This window comes from Pseudorasbora parva, chromosome 16 (genome assembly GCF_024679245.1).
Source record: "Pseudorasbora parva isolate DD20220531a chromosome 16, ASM2467924v1, whole genome shotgun sequence".
Taxonomy (NCBI): domain Eukaryota; kingdom Metazoa; phylum Chordata; class Actinopteri; order Cypriniformes; family Gobionidae; genus Pseudorasbora; species Pseudorasbora parva.
The window spans coordinates 5,693,612-5,713,592 of NC_090187.1; the positions used below are offsets into that span (position 1 = coordinate 5,693,612).

General features: G+C 37.9%; 2 protein-coding genes across 2 annotated transcripts in view; both read right to left on the reverse strand.

Annotated features, from left to right (window-relative positions):
* The window catches only part of abcc5 (ATP-binding cassette, sub-family C (CFTR/MRP), member 5), a 43,722-nt gene extending 35,056 nt beyond the window's left edge, over positions 1 to 8,666 (reverse strand). Inside the window, exons 1-2 of the mRNA XM_067420451.1 lie at positions 8,572 to 8,666; positions 6,401 to 6,590 (exon numbers count right to left, since the gene is read on the reverse strand). Of these exons, the coding sequence (XP_067276552.1) occupies positions 6,401 to 6,520 (120 nt within the window). The 5' untranslated portion in view covers positions 6,521 to 6,590; positions 8,572 to 8,666. The remainder of the gene's footprint in view (positions 1 to 6,400; positions 6,591 to 8,571) is intronic.
* A 2,929-nt stretch (positions 8,667 to 11,595) lies between these two features.
* On the reverse strand, positions 11,596 to 19,152 carry rpl35a (ribosomal protein L35a). Its single transcript, XM_067420487.1, has 5 exons — positions 19,050 to 19,152; positions 18,516 to 18,553; positions 18,258 to 18,410; positions 15,006 to 15,150; positions 11,596 to 11,660 (listed from the first exon to the last, which is right to left on the reverse strand). The coding sequence occupies exons 2-5, from the start codon at positions 18,524 to 18,526 to the stop codon at positions 11,637 to 11,639; spliced, it is 333 nt and encodes a 110-aa protein (XP_067276588.1). The 5' UTR covers positions 18,527 to 18,553; positions 19,050 to 19,152; the 3' UTR covers positions 11,596 to 11,636.
* Positions 19,153 to 19,981: the final 829 nt, after the last annotated feature.

Sequence of the window (19,981 nt, forward strand, 5' to 3'; positions counted from 1 at the left end):
GACGCCATTTCATTCTATCCTCCTACACCGCCCCTACCCCTAAACCTACACACAAACACACACACACAGCCCCTAAACCTACCCATCTCAAGAAACATTCATCATTTTTACATTTTCAAAAAAAAAAACAATTTAGTATGTTTGTAAATCCATTTACATTGTGGACACACACGCAATAATTTTTTTTGCCGTAGACATACATGCGGAATCACACTGCGTAGATATACACGCTGAGATGATGGTTCATTTCGGCATAGACATTCACGAGGAATCACACAGGAATCTCTGGAGATGCAGGAGACTTGGAGCTGTTCATAAACTTCTGCAGAGACCAGCTGCAGCTTACGCTCAGTGGCGGTAGGTGTCCGGGCTTTCCTCTGTTCCCTCGTACACTACGAGCAGCCCTAGGGGCCCGGATGAAGTCACTGTGGTGTTCAGGCTTCGGGGCGATGGTTGGCTCAGTCTTTCCATCTGGCATGTTTATCATGGCAAGCTCAGGCTCTCAGTCTGTGGCGAGCTCAGGGGTTCACTTCGTGCAGAGCGAGGGAGATGGCTGGCTGGCCTGGAGTGAGGCTGGTGACGTCCTCCTCGGGGCAGATGGCACAAGCAGATCCATTGTTCACCAGCACCCACACCACAAATGCAGCGAAATCCGCTTGAAGACCAACACCAGGTAGACGTGCCTTGCACCACTCGTTTAGGCTTGATCAAAAATAACACACAGGGAACGGTTGGGAAAATTGGTACGCCAGATCTAGAAAGTCACTGGTGTGGTCCTTGAGATTATTATTTATTTTGCTCTAAACAGGGCAGGTGAATGGCCTGAAAAAAACTATCTGTTCTTGGTTCGGTCTTCTGTCATACAGTGTGTGGCTTTAACAAAGTGCACAATGATGGAAAGTTCACAATAGTTGTTTTTATTAAACAAAATCCAAGAGAAACATGCAGGAGAATAACTAGGAAATAACTTGCACCATAACACATAAATTCAAACAAGACCGAACACTGAACAGAAGGAACTCCGGGCTTAGGGAGAGGTAATCAGCTGAAAAGAAACGTGAAACTAATAAGCAACCAAGGAAACCAATAGGAAAAAAACACAGGCAAACTGGAATAGGGAGAATAACAACAAAACACAAGAAACTAAACATAACCCTGATATTTTCCTTACAAAATGCCATTTTAAAAAAATCCAGGTTTGCTGTGCTTGATTGTAGGGATACAATATTTGGTCAAAATTGTGTCATTATATATCAATGCTATCTATATAATAATAATAATAATAAATAATAATAATAAATAATAATAATAATAAAAGAAAACACCACCCTATCATAAGCTGCTCATGAACACAGTGCTTATATTTAATTAAAATTGGGGTGACCAGCAAAAAACTTGATGTTTTACTTCCATATCCCATTCCTCCACAAAAAAAGGATACTGGCAGAAGAGATGAGCAGTTCTCCACAATCCACTGCAAACTTGCACTCAGATGTGCAACCCCTCATACACCATCCAATAACTTCCCGATGAATAAAAAAATAAATAAAACGATTTTTCTGGAAAAACCTCAATACATTTCCAAATCCATTTGGAAATATGACACATTACAAAAGTGTAAGTGTAAAAGTGTAATGCGGTTTAATGATTACTTTTTGAAACTTACATTAGCATGTCACCTTCACAATCAGTGTTACGAGGGTTTAAAACATTGGAAGCATGTAAATTTCATGTAAAATATATTAGCTGCAGACAACACAATACATTTACAGATGTCTGTGATATATTAAGCAAGTTTTATTTGCAGAAATACACAGCTCATTTTCTTCTTCTCAGCCAGTCGGGCCATGAATTAGCCCTGCTTTAACATTTCTGTCACAAGCTCTCACAGGGAAACAGGCTGAAAAAAAAAGTGATCTGGGACTGATCAGAATGCATGAGGGAACGAGAACCGAATGATCTAGAAACCAAAGATGCACTGAGAACGACAGCTCAGCTACAGGAAAACACAAGGTAATAAAATGGACGAGAGTACATTAAATGTATTTTTGTTTACGCCACTTATACAGTGATGCATCACATTTTTACGTAACAGTCATGTTTCAGTGCCTAGAGGTAAGCCCTTGTGCTAAAAAAAAAAAAAAAACCAAAGAGAGACAGTGAAGATTTTGACATGTCTGGTTGGATTAGATGATTGAGAGAATCCTTGCATGAAGCGTTTTGCAATGCTCTTTAGCACGTGCAGGATGTCCCCCTCCCCTCCCGTCTTCACCACTCTTCTTCCTATGTCCGTCTAATACACTCACGTTGCACAAACACACAGCTTGCCTGAGCTCTGAGGGGAGCATCAACCTATCAGCAGTCAAGGCTGCTGCACACATCACCGGAACTCAGAATTGCAATTGGCTGTCAGTGCCAAAATAGGTGGGACTAGATTATGTAAACAGACCCAGCTTCTAAATACAGGGTGAGCAGCCAATCACTGCACACACACGGCTTCCCTAGTGATGTACTGAGTGGCTGAGCGATACACAGAGAGAGAGCGATACACAGAGAGAGAGCGATACACAGAGAGAGAGAGAGAGAGAGAGAGAGAGAGAGAGAGAGAGAGAGAGAGAGAGAGAGAGAGAGAGAGAGAGAGAGAGAGAGAGAGAGAGAGAGAGAGAGAGAGGTAGTGTGATGGAACAAGACAAAGAAAATTGTGGGCAGCACCGGACTCTCTCTTAACATGCTGACGGCAGGAGTGCAACAGACAAAACAAACACAAAGGGCTTGGCTACCTTACTGAACAAACAACAGCTGCAGCATTTTAATGTTAAAGAGTTAGTTCACCCAAAAATTGTCATTACTCACTCATGTCATTCCAAACCCCTAAGACTTTTGTTCATCTTAAGAATACAAATGAAGATCTTTGTGATGAAATCTGAGAGCTTTCTGTCCCTCCATTGACAGCTACAAAACTACCACGGAGATTGTAAAACTAATCCATATGAATTGAGAAGTTTAGTCCAAATTTTCTAAAGAGACTATCGCTTTATATGATGAACAAATTTTATTTAGTTTATTCACATAAACAGTGATCAAAACAGGCACTCAACGGAACCTGCTTGATGCACGGGAACAAACTTCTTGCAGTTCTTGCTGAAGCTGAAACGTGATGCGTAACACGAGAACCTCATTGTTTCTTGCACGTCAAGCGAACATGCTTGATCTTCCGTTTACCACAGCTGATGTGTTAGTTGATGAATGTTTATGTGAATAAAAGCCCCAATTCAATCTGTTCATCATATAAAGTGATCAAGCCTCTTCAGAAAATTTGGACTAACCCGCTCAATTCATATGTACTAGTTTTATGATCTCTTTATAAACTTTTGAAAGCATCACAATTGTAGTTGCATAGCTGTCAATGGGGGGACAGAAATCTCTGAGATTTATTGGTGTTCCGAAGAAGAACAAAAGACATTTTGTTTGGAACATTTAGACCAACTTAAGGGTGAATAATTAATGTCAGAATTTTCATTTTTGGGTGAACGATCCCTTTAAATTCACAGTTAACTCAAAAATGAAAACCCTGTTACCTTTTATTCACCCTCATGTCTTTCCAAACCTGTAAGGACGTTTGTCCACCAAAGCGTTTTTTTCACGCAGCTGGCTGGCATTTTCAATTGTTTTCAATGGGAGCGCTAGGTTTTTAGAACGCCTGGAGCGCAACGAGGCGCTGAGCGAGTATTTCACACTCAAGCGCCGAGCACGCTGCGTTTTTTACTGGTCGCCGAGAGTTAAAGAATGTTCAACCGGGTAAAACGCAGCGCTCATCACTGTCACTTTTCACAAGCCGTCCAATCACAGTGGAGAAGGGGCAGGACAAATACAAACCAGAACAACCGCCACATTCTGTGTGTAAAACGTCAACAGATGACAACAAGCCAATAATACAACCCAATAATAATGGAACAAAAAAGAGCCAGAGCAAATACATTGTATTTGCAATTTTATACAGAAGCAATACAGAAAGAAACTACCTGTGAAATTAGTAACACTTCCAATGATTTTCCATATCATAACAAACAAAGAGTCTCAACTGAAGAAAAAAAAAACACTGCCTGCCAAAACGCTCTCAAGTGCTCACAGACGTTTTCAGCTGGCTAAAATGCTTTGGTGGACACACGGCCTAAGACTTTTTTTTTGTCACACAAAAGAAGATAATATGAATCAAAAAAATTCATCCATGCAATAAAAGTCAATGTAGTCCACTGACTTCTATTATTTTGAGAAACAGTTGAAACATGCATAATATCAAAAGTTTTTGTTTCACGCAAGACAGAAAATCATACAGGTTTAGAGACCAACATAAATATTTCAATGATTATGTTATAATTTTTGGGGTGGAATTAGGGCTGCACAATAATTCAATATCAATATATATCGCGATATAATTTTTTTCAATAACGGTGATATGATTTTTAAACACATTTCCGATATTTCGATAAATACATTACAGCATTCCTCACTGACTGACGTTCAGGGCCCAGCCGTCAAAAAGAGCAGAACATGATTGGCTACTTGCGCAATGATGTACACCACAGAAACACAGTCAGTGCTCAGCAGTAGTAGGCTGATAGATCCAACGCGGCATTGGGAAGTTTTAGCTACAAAAAGAGTTTCCCTGACCGCAACACGAATGTGAACGAACTTCCACAAGTAAGGAGAAAGAAATAGTTAATAAGAGAAGAAAGACTAATGTTAATTCAGTGGGGTGGAAGTGGTTCGGCGTGTCCCCCGCACTTTTAATAAAGTGTATTTTCATCCTCCGTACATTTACTGGGTCTCACCGGTCCTAGTCGACCCGCTGTGTTTTCAGATCATCCACGCGCGCGAGAGAGCTCACGTGCGTATGTTTGCCAGATTGTCCATGTTTAGGTAAAACTCCGGATAGTATACGTGTTCTTTTCACAGAAAAGCTCTGATTGGGGTATTTAAGTTACTGAAATCTGGCAACCGCAAGCACGAACGCTCTTGTTTCCCTCAGACAAAACCAAAACTATTGATTTTAGACTAGTCTTTTTTCATCAACGATATTGCATGTTTAACGTTAGTCACAATGTAGGCTACGCAGTGACTGTGATGTACTCTGAAACACAAGCATGCAAAAACATCATACTTAAGTTCTCAAAAATATAAATATATATATTTTTACAAAATGAATAGCCTTGTCAAATGACTGTCGTTTTAACTTATATGGTGGAAAAGGTGACATTTGCTAGAAGGATCGATTGAACGATCTGTAAGCAACGTATCTACGGTTGTATTTCGTAATACAAAATAATATTAACCTTTGTCATTAGACACTATTTAGTTTTGTATGGTACTTGGTGTTTCCTGTTGTTACTGTACTAGAATCTTGCGTCATCTAGACAATGCTGTCTCTCTAAGAAACTTTCAATTTAATCAGAAATTGTTTAAACAGTCAATAAGTGGATAAATCGCTACTTACTGCTTGCAGGAATACAGTTGTAATTGCCACTTTCTTCATTTTAAGACGCTGAGCGAAGCTTGCTTGAAACAAGCAATCGATCTTGAATTACATTGTTGTGCTATCCGATTATAAACAATAATGTCACGTCGCCAATGTCACCGATGTCACCAATGTCACGTGATTTCAGCAGTTCAGATCACATCAAACTGCCAAACTGCTGTAATCACGTGACATTGGCGACCCGAATCATTGATCGATTCACTGATTCATGAACCGTTTGAATCTTTTTGGAGGAACACGGAAGAGAAGACAATGCTGAATAATGTCATAGTTTTTAATATTTTTGGACCAAAATGTATTTTCAATGCTTTAAGAGATTCTAGAGATTCTAACGAACTTACGGGTTAGGAACGACATTAGGGTGAGTCATTAATGACATAAATTTCATTTTTGGGTGAACTAAACCTTTAATGAAATTTCTGCAAATGCCATTCACACAGAAGTCACTTTCAAACCAAGCAGCTAAACGTGGCAAATTTGTGTGAGTAACATGGACTGCCAAATCTCCACTCCCGATTAAACGGATTCCTATTGGATTACGCCAGCAAAATTTCAACCAAGCAACACACTTGACCACACTTTAAGGCAAAGAGCTTTGGTCGCATCCAAGAATTAATATTAAAAACGTCATGAAAACTACTGGTTCCAGTATTTATTTTTTTACGTAATCTTTACAAATAAGATTTGATTGGCATTTATAAGAGTTGAGAGCCTGTATTGTGTGCATTATTAACGTTAACATGTTAAAATATCACAAGTTGCTTTGTACCACAAGTTGAAGTTCAAGAAGAAAGCAAGTACATTCAATGATTTCCAATCAAAAATCTGAAAAAGCAAAATAAATGCAGCTTATGATACACTAACCTGCACTTTAGACAACTCATAATGGTCCTCTTCAGGTCCGGGTAAGGTCTCTCTGGACGATACGGTCCTGTACGCAGAACCAGATGCCAGACAGTCCTTTCCCAAATCATGTCCTTTCATCTTCTTTTACCAACATAGGAGCGCTTTTGTTGCTTCAACTCTGATCTTTATCTTGTCAAGATCACCAAATCTAAACAGATGAGAGAAGAGATGGGTTATTAGCATGAATGGAAATGTTGCTCTTATTTTGTCAGCATCGATCCAGCACATAATATGCACAAATCCCCTTTTATCCCTTTTAAGTCTTCCATTGAAGTCTGACAGGATGGCATTGTTGTAGGTAAATGATTGTAATTTTATGTTAAAGGCCCAGTTCACTCAAAAAATGAAAACCATGTTACAATTTATTGACCCTCATGTCAAACCTGTAAGACTTTTTTGTCACACAAAAGAAGATATTCTGAAAAATGTCAGTGTTTTTTCATCCATACAATAAAAGTCAATGTAGTCCACTGCTGTTTTCGTCCCCTCTAACTTCAATACGGACAAATATAACTGGCCAGACTGTCCAATATTAATTCCAGTAAATGTTGTCAGCATGAAGTCACTTTTAGTAGGAATGTTTAGTTGTCACAAAGCATATTAAGCTGCCTACCTAGATCATATTTTTGGCCAGACTCTGTACATACCTTGGCGAATTGTACAAACTATCACAAGGGCAGTCACTAATGATTATGTTTTTGTGGTAAAAAAAAAAAAAAAAAGAATAGACCTTTAGAAAACTATATAATAATGCGGGTCAGTTACTTTAGGTATTTTTCAGGTTACTTGACACAGGTAAATCTCACTCAAGGCTGTTTTAAAATCGAGCCATTTTTATTTACTGTACTACAGTAAATACAAACATTTAAAGAAAACCATTTGTTTCATTTGAATAAGCAAATAAACGGCAGTTGCACAAATACTGTCATCATGATGATGTATAAAAAACTATTTAGAATACAAACTTACACTTATTCTCACACATTATAGTGAAAATGTGCTCAATTCCCATGAAGCACTGTCATAATGCAAAACATCTTAGCAGTGCTAAAAATAGGCTTCATGTCCTTTAGGCGAAATATGGTGTATTTCTTCTTTCTTTTATGTGATATGTCCGGACAAGTTCTTGACTGGATCACGTGACTCGTCCACCTATGATACCCACTGTAACCACAAATGTTGCTATTCACGTTGACTAAACAAGCAGCTCGCTAGATGTTGAGACACGGCGAATATCTTGGACAATTGTGATGCCCTGCCGTGAATGAATATACACATCAATACATTGATTTATTTAAAGTGAGAGCGGCTACCTAGACTAGAGAATATCCCATAAACGCTTTGACTAATGGCTACATTCTCGGAAGACACAACAAAAAAAGTACAAATGACGCCGTTAGATACCGCGAGGATAAGACGTTAAATCTTTATCCTGTTTATCTGGGTGTAACGTTAATAACGTTAGGCCTCGCATCTCCTCCAGTCAGAAGAGAACAAACAGTTCCCGAGAATACTGAAAACAACAGACCACACGGGCTTCACACTGGGGCATCTAACGTATTGGCTCTTTAGACTAAACAAACCACGAGGATATATGTACGTTGTATATTTAACATTACCTACTCAGATAATATCTGTCTTTTTATTATGGCAAAAAAATCCCATTCTTGCTGTAATAATCCAAATAATGCCTTTGTTAGAGATAATCTTCCCACTTATTCTGCCTATATCTCATGTATTACAATCATACATCATGTATCATCAACAATAATATCTACTGCATATATCAATATCCCGTAAACGGAGTGCATCATCAGAACTGTAACGTAACGTTACTGAGACAATAGATGTCACCTACATTAGGATAAGACACCTAGCAAGACTTTACCCTTTATAAAAACAGCGCAATATGCACATGCAAGACGCTTTTTTATTACTGGTTTTAACATTTTTAAGAGTCAATATAATGATTTGCTAGGACATGTCAAATTAAGTTAAAACGAATAACATTTTAAAATATTTTTCCAAGTAGGGTAGCTGAATTACAGTTGTTTTAACATCCAAAAATACTATAATAAATATTATTTTTCTCATTGAATAAAGATAAAAGTGTCAGTTGCAGCAGATACCTGTTCCTCTGGTAGGTCTGCGGATCTTCAACAGCGGATGGAGCAAAACAACTTCGTTATAAACCAGCTATTTGAAGGATTCAGATGGAGGCCGTTCTGGGAAATGTAGTGTAGTGGAATTCTACTACAAGTTACATTGTTCAACTGCCGATACGTTGAAACTACAGCACCCACAATTCACTTCGCAATGAATGCGTCACAGCTTTGTAAGTGGGCGGGGCTTAACGCGCGAGTAAAAGGGACGCGCATCCTCTGCAGTCAAACGCTAGTATTACAACACGATGGTAAGCCTGAGGCACTGGAATGGAATTTTACCATAGAATAAAGTACTGTGCGATGATGATACTGCATAATATGCGGACATCTTTCCCCTCGTTTTACGGTTTCATCGTAAACTGCACCTGACACACTAACCCGTTCAGAGCTAAATTGTGTAGAAACCAAAAATATGTCCATGTTTAATTTATTCTACTCATCAGCTTGATCGTTATTTCTAATATTTAGTAGTTGTTCTGTACAGTACATTATACGTATAACCCTCCATCTGGATTTACTGTAATTTCAAGAAAATGTTAGAAATCAACTTACTGTAGATTCTGGCTTTTAAAACCAAGTGACTGAGTGTGTGTGCATTTATATAGACGTACATTATTTCATAATTTTTATAATACACATACACAATGAATACACTAGCTGGAATTAGATACATTTATATCGAAAAAGCATGTCACCATTTAAAAGTGTGGTAAGGCTTAATTACTAATGTCAATTCCCAGCTATAGTTAAACTCAAACTATTATTTTAGTTAAAATAAATGTAAAAGTTAAAATCATAAGCTTAGCAGTTTATCTTCACCCAATGATTTCAATATTTCTATATATACTTTTCTTCGTATCATTTTTGAATCTATAACCGCATACTAGTATACCATATCTTTCTATGGCAGAAATAGTAAGAGCAATCTAGTATGTGGGCCCAAATTCAGCCCTGGGGCCCGTTCTTCGTACCTCGCTTAATACATCTGAGATGATTTGACAGATCCCAAAACTTTTAATCCTGATAACTGATCTCTGGCTAATTTGGTTCTTCAAACGAATTTGCGGATTGGATTAAAATATCTGGAATAAGTTATCTGAGATCACTGTTCGTGCCCGTGTTCCCTGAAGAGGGCAGATGCATCGATACTCGAAACCACGATCAGCAATGCAGCGATTGGCTGGCGTCAAGACAACGTAATGACATCATATAATTAAAAAATCCAGAGCTTTATAAGGAAACGACAAACGACCAAACCAACCAACATAAAAGTTAGATAAATTAAATGCGCACTGTTTTGATGAACATGATTCACAATTATTTATATTCGCGATTTTATATTTGTACACATTTTACATTTTTCTTTTAATGTAGTAATTTCATTTTTAATTCAATTTGAAGCACATTTGTTATGACTATTATTTAAAGTTTCTTAAAGCTACACTGTGTGATATTTTCCCCCATCTAGCGGTGTATAGGTATGACAATCCAGTGAATATTAGTTTCTGTTCCTCTCAATTCTGATTTCGTTTTAACTCCTACGGTGGCCGATTTAGTCCAAGATTAACATGGCTTCCAATTCAACCTCGTCCATGAATGCCATCGAGTGTTAAAAAGCGAAAGGCGAAGCTTCAATTTATGGGAATGTCCCCCTTTGGCTAATGTACTTTCAAGATGGAGGGGCAACATGGCGACTGGCATTCGAACCCCTCACCCGTATGTATTTTCAATGGCATATTATAAACTTACGAGAATACTTTATTACTTGAAATAAGTAAATATACATTAATGAGCACATATATTTTTGAAAGAACTAGGTGTTTTTAGTTAAGAATAAACTAATAAAGTTACAATGTACCTTTAACAGTCAAGATCAAATTATCTGTATCTGGTGCCCTGCATCAAGCCACTCCCATATTATTCATCATCACTCACATTAATGCAAGACGAAGATTAACTGCTCAATGTGTGTAAACCTCCAATATATCTATAAAGTAATCATTCCATCACAATTCACAAATAAATCTCTCAATCAAGTGTCTATAGTATTATACACAAATTTTACACAACATTAAAATATTTTCAAATAAACTTTTATATTTATTATTATTTTAAATTATTATTGCCCCTGGTTCAGTAATGAACTCTTGTAATAAAATAGCAGTGCCTAGGACAGATTATAAGTATCACCTCAAGATGCAATCTAATCCTGTTAACATGAAATAAGCTCCCAAGCAGGTTTAAGAGGACGGATGACAGAAAGTCCAGGATGAGCTTCGAAGAACCGAACAATCCGAGATCAAGCGAAATAGTCAACAGTCAAATGCAGCGGAGTTAAGCTCGGGAGCAGGCTTATTTCATGTAAACAGGATTAGATAGCATCTTGAGGTGATACTTAAAATCTGTTTTTTTTGCCAGGTGGCTTTTTTAATTATATGACGTCATTACGTTTTCTTGACGCCAGCCAATCGCTGCATTGCTGATCGTGGTTTCCGATGCATCTGCCCTCTTCAGGGAACACAGGCACAAGATGTGATCTCAGATAACGTAATCCAGATATTTTAATCCAATCCGCAAATTCATTTGAAGAACCAAATTAGCCAGAGATCAGTTATCAGGATTAAAAGATCTGGGATCTGTCAAATCATCTCAGATGTATTAAGCGAGGTACGAAGAATGGGCCCCTGACCTCTAATAAAACTCAGCAAAGCATTCTTGTAAACAGGGCAATGTTGGGTAAGGAAGTGTTAATTATGAAAGCTGTTATTTCCCTTAATTGCACTTTTCAGTTCTTCTACAAATTATCCCACTGGAGCATCAGTTCCTCTGTAAATTCAGCTTGATATAACCATTTCTCCGGTGTTGCTTAAACTATTTCTCGACTGAAAAGATAAGCTGCAAAAGGCAGCAAGACTCCAAAGTGGTTGCAGAGAAAAGACGACTTTCTAAACTAAGGAGAAAAAAGTTGGGAAAAGAACACAAAGGCAATTTTGGGATCAGTTTTTTTATTGTCTGTACACAAAAGCATGTTACACACGAGATGGGTACAGCATCTGAAAAAAAAGCAAAAAAAAATTAGTAATCAATTCAATACTTGCATGATTTTAAAAACATTTTTAACCGACCATGGTAGCTGCATCAAGACATGCGTGGACAATTACACCTTTCCATTTTTTAAACATAGGGGCCGTTTACATGACAGTTTTCAATTTAAACTGGAAAACATTCTACATGCTGGTCGTTTATGCGACAGACATTTTGGAGCCTGAAAACGCTAAGTTTTGAAAATGGGTTTCAAAGTGCGTTTATGAGAATGATACGGTTATCATCTTTATTCCGTGTGAAAGGGGATCATTTTAACAACATTGTCTGTATGCAAAACACATTCTCATTTTTAATACATCGTTCTTTAAACGTTCCCTTAAAGAACATTAAAAAAGACGCGTCATCACATCAAGTAAAAAGGTTGAACTCCTTTCGTGTGTGCTTGTTATACTAGCAAATAAAGCAGCCACAGGTGAGACAATGACAAAAACTCTTCTGTGACACTAAGAAAGCCATTGAGTCAAAAGTCCTATTCGGATGGTAACTGATTCTCATGGGGTCCTAAGGTATTTCATAATTTACAGGGGCTAATTAGAGATTTTATTGTCATTAGAAACATCATTGCCATTTTTCCTCCCACCACACGTGCATAAATCCCCAGCCGAATAACCTGACAGACCAAGGTCGTGTGGTAATTTAAAGGTCCCGTTCTTCGTGATTCCATCTTTTAAACTTTAGTTAGTGTGAAATGTTGCTGTTAGAGCATAAATAATACCTGTAAAATTATAAAGCTCAAAGTTTAATGCCAAGCGAGATATTTTAGCAAACGGCCGGTTTGGACTACACCGCTGCACTTCCTGCTGTAATGACGTCACTAGAACCGTTTGTTGACTAACCATCCTCCCACAAGTGCTGCGTTCCAGTTCGTTTTTATCATGCCCTTCACTCGCAAACTTCCCTCCGTCTCGTTCACTCGGATGTGCGTCATTGCTTACGTTGCATGAGTGCCCACTACTGGCGGAAACTTTGCAATGGACTGAACTGGAACGCCCTAAGCCCTTGATCACTTGGAATCCACTATGGAGTTTTTCTTTACGAAATTGCTTAATGCAGCATTCTATATGTATATGGATGTGTCTGGGTTGTTTTAAATGTTTTAAAAAATATCAGAGTTGTTTGTGGTGGGGTAAATTAAACGTGATATGTGGTGACGTCACAATCGCGTTGCATTGTGGTATCTGAAGCTACCTGAAGTGTACATATGAAGTAGACTCGCTCACTCGGTCAAAATCGAGGGAGCAAGTGTCTGTCCATAAAAACTTCCCATGTCCACTTCACGAAGTGGAACGCACTTCAAAATGGTGGCGGGGAAGTGCTTAGAGAAGTTCACAAGTGCGTGTCTTAAAGTGGAGTGGAACGCAGCAAAGAACAAGCAAAATAGGGGACGTGGTCTTGTTGCTCTCCCACGTGGAGAAGAGCGCGCATTCAGCGCTTGCATCGCCCCGTTATGGTAAGAGGCGGGACCTTTCCGGGCAAAGTGCGCTAAGCCGCTGTCCAATCACAACACGGGAAGCGCTGGCCCAATCAAAACTCATTACATATTTCTGAAGGAGGGACTTCATAGAACAAGGAAATCATCAGGCCGTTTTTAGGACAGAGGAAACAGCACTGTACAGATAAGTCAACTGTGTGAAAGATACTGTGTTTTAAAAAAAATATATTTAATATGAGTTCACACGAAACATGAACTCATTATATTGCACACTGTAAACAATCAAAGCTTCAAAAACACGCGAAGAACGGGACCTTTAATTGCCATTCAAATTGACATTTGAGTTTAATATATCACTTCAAAATTCACCATTTATATCCGTTTTGACCAAGGCGGAGCACTATACGGTTGCATTTCGCTGTAATTTTAGACAGCAATTGTGTAGTAACCCAGGCAAATAACCAAGCATTATGTGTATCTCATGTAAGAAACGATTACCGTCCGAATAGGATTTATGCTCAAGTTTCATTGCTCTTGCTATCAGTGATTTTGGAAATGGAAATTAAGGTTATTCCATTCTAGCCATCTAGTCTAAATTCCCATATCTGATTAATTATACTTCATTAAGATAATTTAATCTTTAAATGGCAGCCCTTACCAAAAAAACACTTCCAAGACATTACAATGTAAAACTACAAGCGAGAGTGAGCATGCAGTGTATTGGAACATAGCGAGTGCAATCAGGATGGTAAATGAATGGCATTCACGGTTTCCTTGAGTGTCCGCAAGCAGCAGAAAGCCACCTTCATGCGAAACATACAGTAAACCCAAATGTAATTTACTCTGCAGCACATAATAGCAGCAAATTAATAAATATATTGATTATCGTTTGGTTTTATTTGCCGTGCACATCTGTGATGGCGCAAGTTGAACGCAACAGCAAAACGGTTAGCCAGAAAGTTGGTTGAAAAACCAGACCAATGCTGCGGAGGTACCGGAAACCATAATACTGGGACTGGGACTCGCAGCAAACGTGCCCAGTGTGAAAGCCACCTGAATAGAATTAGTTCACTTTAAAATGAAAATTATCCCATGATTTGATCACACAAGCCGTACAAAAAAAAAAAACGCAACTTATGCAATGTATAATAATGTAATATACCTGTTAATCAGAAAGAAGAAAGTCATGGAAACCTAGAATGGCTTGAGGATGAGCAAATCATGGGGGAATTTTCATTTTAAATCAAACTATCTTTGAAGATGGTAGGGATGTGATTGTCAGGAAATTCCCACCGGTTAATCAGCGTGACAACACCAGTGATACCGGTATCACCGACTGGGCTTTTTTAAATCACTAATTCTATTCAAACGAAAGTAACACACGGCCGCTCAGACATTAATAACGAAGCGGAGCAAAGCAAGTGCTTAAATTCCTATAAAAGCTTCCATAGGCATGAACTGAAAAACGCTCCAATCAACTGTCACCGTGAAATAGCTTAATGAAAAATACAAATACAACACAGTACACTGACAAACTCCCTTATATAGGCGCTTTCACATTTTGCTTTGAAAACCAAAACTTCTGCGATCATCTTGTCAGATCATGTTTGTGCAGAGACTCTCATTTGGATCATGCTTTATTAGGGAGACACATTCAGTTTTTATTTGTTGAATGTGTAATAAAATGCTTTTATTACTATAAAAAAAAAATCTGAAGAACGGTGGGGGCGGTGCCACGGTGTGCAAGTGATGTAACCTGTGTTGAGTCTGAACACTCAACACCAACTATCATTGGTGGACAAGCATTCACCAGAGACAAGCATTGACACTTAAAGCTGGAGAGAAACTTTAAGACCCTTACCACACGGATCCTGTGCCCAATAGCCTTTGCAGGAAGATTGCTCATAAACTTGGCACGAACCATTCCACTGTTTCCATGAGCCCGTGTGACTTTACCCCAGATGACGCGTGTCTTGTTGGGTTTACCGCCAGGTGTTGCAGTGGTCCTTTATGGGGGAAAAAACAAGACCATCAATAGAAATTATGAAACATGTCTCTACATGGAAGGGTCAAAAAATTATCATCATCTTCACAGTCTTTGTATTTAAAGTGAACATGAAAAGCAATTCACAAACGGTTTTGCTTACATAATCTGAAATTCCCACGTGACCCAACACTCAATTCAATAAGCCAAATATCAAGGATGATCATGACTAAATCATAAACCATTATGCATATATACGTGTGCGAGTGTGTATATTAAATCATAGACCGTTAACTCTCAGTAGTACACTTGGTTTACAGTAATTTGAACTTGTATAACTTGTTGCACTGTGTTTAAAAAGAGACCAACTTTAGGTCTGTATTCAAAAGCATTTACTATTTACAACTATTCAACTTCAAATAAATGCTCAAAAAGGGGGGTGAAAATTAACAGGTTAATAAAACAAAATAAACTTCAAATATTAAAGGGATATTTCACCTAAAAGTAAAAATTATCTTCTATTCTACAAGATGTTTTGAAGAATGCTGGTAACCAGACAGTTGATGGCACCAATAGTATTTTTTTTAGTTAATGGCTATGACAACTGTATGTACTTCAAAATATAGTGTATTCAGGAGAAGAAAAACTTATTTGGAACAGCTTGAGGGTAAGTAAATGACAATTAAGTGCACATTGCAGTAAGCTAGATCAATATTGGGGGGGGGGGGGGGGGGGGGGCTAATGCTATTTCATGCATGCTGAGTTTTTTTACACTGTTCTCATGCTAAACATTCAAATTTTCAAAAAATGAATTGACGTATGACAGTATTTCTGAACCAAAAATGTCTCAAGTTATAGAAAGCTTTTGTCGAGTTTGGCCCTGCATGTCATAGACATGTCAAGGACACATCTCCCAGAAAAGCATGCACACCAACCCGCCCAGGACAGAGCACACCTATCATTCAAGTAAGTAAGTCGAGATTTTTTTTAGCAATGTTACCAAAGATGTATTTTTGGTTGTAAGGTTAAGTTAACTGTTCATCTTTCCAAAGAACCTGTTAAGGGAACAGTGGATGCAGTTTGTTTTTCCAAGGGTATTCCTGGCATTTTCAGTGACAAATGTTTTATAAGCAAAGCCCGATGGATTTGCAGACCAAATGTCTTTTGTTGGCAATCGTTATGCAATTGCATAAAATAAACACAAAATCGAAAGTTATCCATATTGCAATGTAGTGGTGAAACTGTGGGCGAGTAGGAGGGAAGTTGTGTTTAACGAGAGCGTTTCATCCTTAATGCTAAATCCTGAGATTAATCATAGATTCATGGTCCAGAGGTAGAGCATTTGTCCAGCAAGCATGTCAGACGTTCAGCTCTGGGTTCGAATCTACCATTGCAAGCTTTTTTTCTCATTAAACCCAAAGGTGTTCATCAGTGATTCTGCATCAAGGGCAGGGACGTGTATATTTTATTTTGTGATTTAACTGGAATGAATAGAGTCTATAGCCCCGTTTACACCAAAATTACCCGGAACAATTTGTACCAGGAACTTTTCTCCCCCCCAGACCTGCAACTGTCTGCGTTTCCACCGCGATAAAGTTCCGTGAAGATTAGGCAAATTAGCCCGGTGATGTAGGACTGCGTGCGACTGCTCCTCCAAGTCAGTGACGGACATTTTTGTGTGTAACAATTGAAAGATTTAGTGGACTGTTTACATGAGACGTTATCTAAACCGATCTGGTGTTTACATGTGATGACTTTCAGTCGCAATCATTTTGTCACATGCAGTTTGTCTGCCGCATCAAAAATGTCAACGCTGTTTTCTCCAGCAGCTGGAATGTGTTTACTGTAGCCATAGCAACTCTTAACGACCACCAGGACTAATACAGTATTATAAACTATTTATTTGTTGTAAAGTGTAATCATCTCAGAAAAAAAAATTTCTTCTGTCAGGCGCAGTTAAAGTAAAAACTGCCTGGGGCAATATACGCGGTGTCATTATTACAACATTATCTTTATAACTTACAAAATAAAAAGTTTACCCCTCAGAAAAATGTACTTTCCTCTCTTGTCAACATGAGCGCGGCGGTCACGTCATGTAAGGAAGCACACTTAAAAGTAATCGGTCAGTTCGTTTACATGGTGAAAAATAGACTGTAAAAAAATTAATAACGAGTATGGAAGAGATTCAAGCTGTGCTGCTTTTGCTGGTTTACTAAAGAGGTAATTAACAACCGAATGAAAAGAGCACTAGCATATTCAGAAAGCTTGTAAAGCTAGATTTAGAATGACAATGTATATTATTATCAGCTATTACGGACATTGAACGCGAGATGGCTGAGACGACCGCGCGCCACCAGACAGAGAGCAAGACTGATATTTACTGAACGTAGCTCAACCAATCAGCATGTTCAGCGCCCAAGTCCCGCCCTCGAAAGTTCTTGAACTTTGAAAAAGTACTACCTCGCGAGCAGGGCCGTTTGGAGGGGGAAATATTTACCCGGAACTTCAATTCGACCCTGGTTCCTGCGGTCTAAACACACCGAGTACCACCCAAAGTTCCTGGGTAAAGTTCCTGTGGTGGAAACGGGGCTTTTGATGTGATGACCATGCACAGCACGCCTCCCAGAGCTCAGCTTTTTTTTGTACAGCTTATGTCTTTTATAAATCTAATAAAACTAAAGACTTTGAGATATGAAGAATGTAATACTACTCTATAGATATTAAACATTTAATAAAAATATAATATGCATTATATTATAGATATGCAAGATTAACAAGATTGTCTGAAACTGTTACACCCCCTTTAATAAATGCTGGATGGCTTGTGTTGCTAAATGGCATGCAATTACATTAAAACATTGTATAACAGAAAATGCTGCATTACTGTACAATAATTAGTTTTGTGTCTATAACAGTCTGCAAACAGATGTTCCCTTGTCTAAAAAAAAAAAAATCGGTATATTAATGCATCTTTGGTGTTTTTATGACTGAAATCCGAGGATAACACAGGGGTCATTGACATTCTTGGAAAAATTTGGGATAATGCAAGTCTGAGTCAACAAAATGTAACTTTCTTGTGTTTTATGGATATTTTAATCCAAAAATCTTACATATTGTGGCATCACTTACTTTTTTGCCTTGTAGACATAAGCACAGCGTTTGCCCAGGTAAAAGTCGACCTCTGTGCGGTTGTAGACTCCCTCTAACTTGAGCAGAGCAGTGTGCTCACGCTGATTCCTCAGGCCACGCTTGTAGCCAGCAAAGATAGCCTTGCTCCATAGCCTACAAGAAAGGAAAAAGAGGGTTACATCTATGAGCCTGTGCCAAGCATAGATAAACACTGAACCATGCATCAGATTCACAATGCTGACAGCTTTCATGTCTTACCTTCCGGGCATGATGATACTTTGACCAGGCTAACCAACCTAAAATGAGAAGTTATATAGACATTTAATCAAAGGATAATTAATATGCAACCCCTCACATGTCAAGGATTTAATATATTTGTATTCATATATTTATATTGACTATATCCACAGCAGCATGTTTATCTTACTCAATGCTATGTACCGTTAGCTAGCTTAGTCCTTATACAAAGTTAAACGTAGCTTATAGCTATTACTACGTCTTTTAAACAAGCTAAACAGCGTTGTAAACACCATAAATTTGTAACAAAAAAATATGTTTGGACAGAAGATTTGACAGTAACGAGCAGAAATGCGCTTCGGATCAGTTTAGCCTGAGCTGACTGGCTCAAACAATCCGTTTAAAATCCGAAACATCTTATGTCGTACATGGCACAACTCAGCGGAATATGGACTTCATTGGTATTTTTATCAAAAACGATATAAATTGTGGTTTACTTTACATCACACAAGGCTAAAATGTCACATTTTAAAAGTCGAGCTCTAAAACGCTCACCTGATTCAATCTCAAAAATGGAGGAAAAGGCCGCTCGCAAGGAACGCTGGGAAAATGTTGGCAACGGTGTCTGAAAATCTGCCTGACTGAAATTAAATTAGTTTTAAATGCGATTTGTACCACACGCATTCACATTATACCACGTTTTCCATTTTCTTCTAAATCATCAACAACATAGTAGTAGTCGTAATAATAATAGTAATATTAAATAATAAAAGTGTTCAAGTATTTTTTTATAATCAGCTTTAGTTTTTTTTTAACATTATATTTTATGACATATAGATCACCTTTTCCCAAATAAATTCAATTTATTTCTAAATTTATTTTATATCTTAAAAAAACTATGTTAACAAAGTGCAAAAAGACCTGCACGTAAACATTCACATAGCCATAGAAGAAGACTGACTACAAATAAATTAACATATAAGTATTAATATATTAAACTATTTATAGCAGTGATTTGGATCTGCAGCCAGTTTTTTCTTTGTGATATATGTACTTACTTCTTTATAACACTAAAAACATTCCATTAGGCTAAAAAAATGTGTGAACATGCGTGTACCGTGTAGGTATTCATAAATTAAAAATGTATGCTTGTTATAGATTTAATTTTCAATAAGTTAAAAAAAGATAAAACATTACTACTACAATTTAAAATAGCCTATTTAATTGCAACATGTAAACACACATTTTTCATTGGCTCAACATGCTTAGAATGAGCCATTAGCCACAGTTGATCAAATTTAATTCACAAACATTTAATTGAGCCATATGAAAATGTAGATGCAACAATCAGCAAGTGTGCGTATCAGGAATAATGGGCGTGCCTTTACAGTTACTTTGGGGTATAGGGTTAAGATTAGGAATGCATCTGAAATCTAGAGTAGGCAGTTGTCTTTATATACTTCAGCTTCTAACAGCAGCTGTAGATA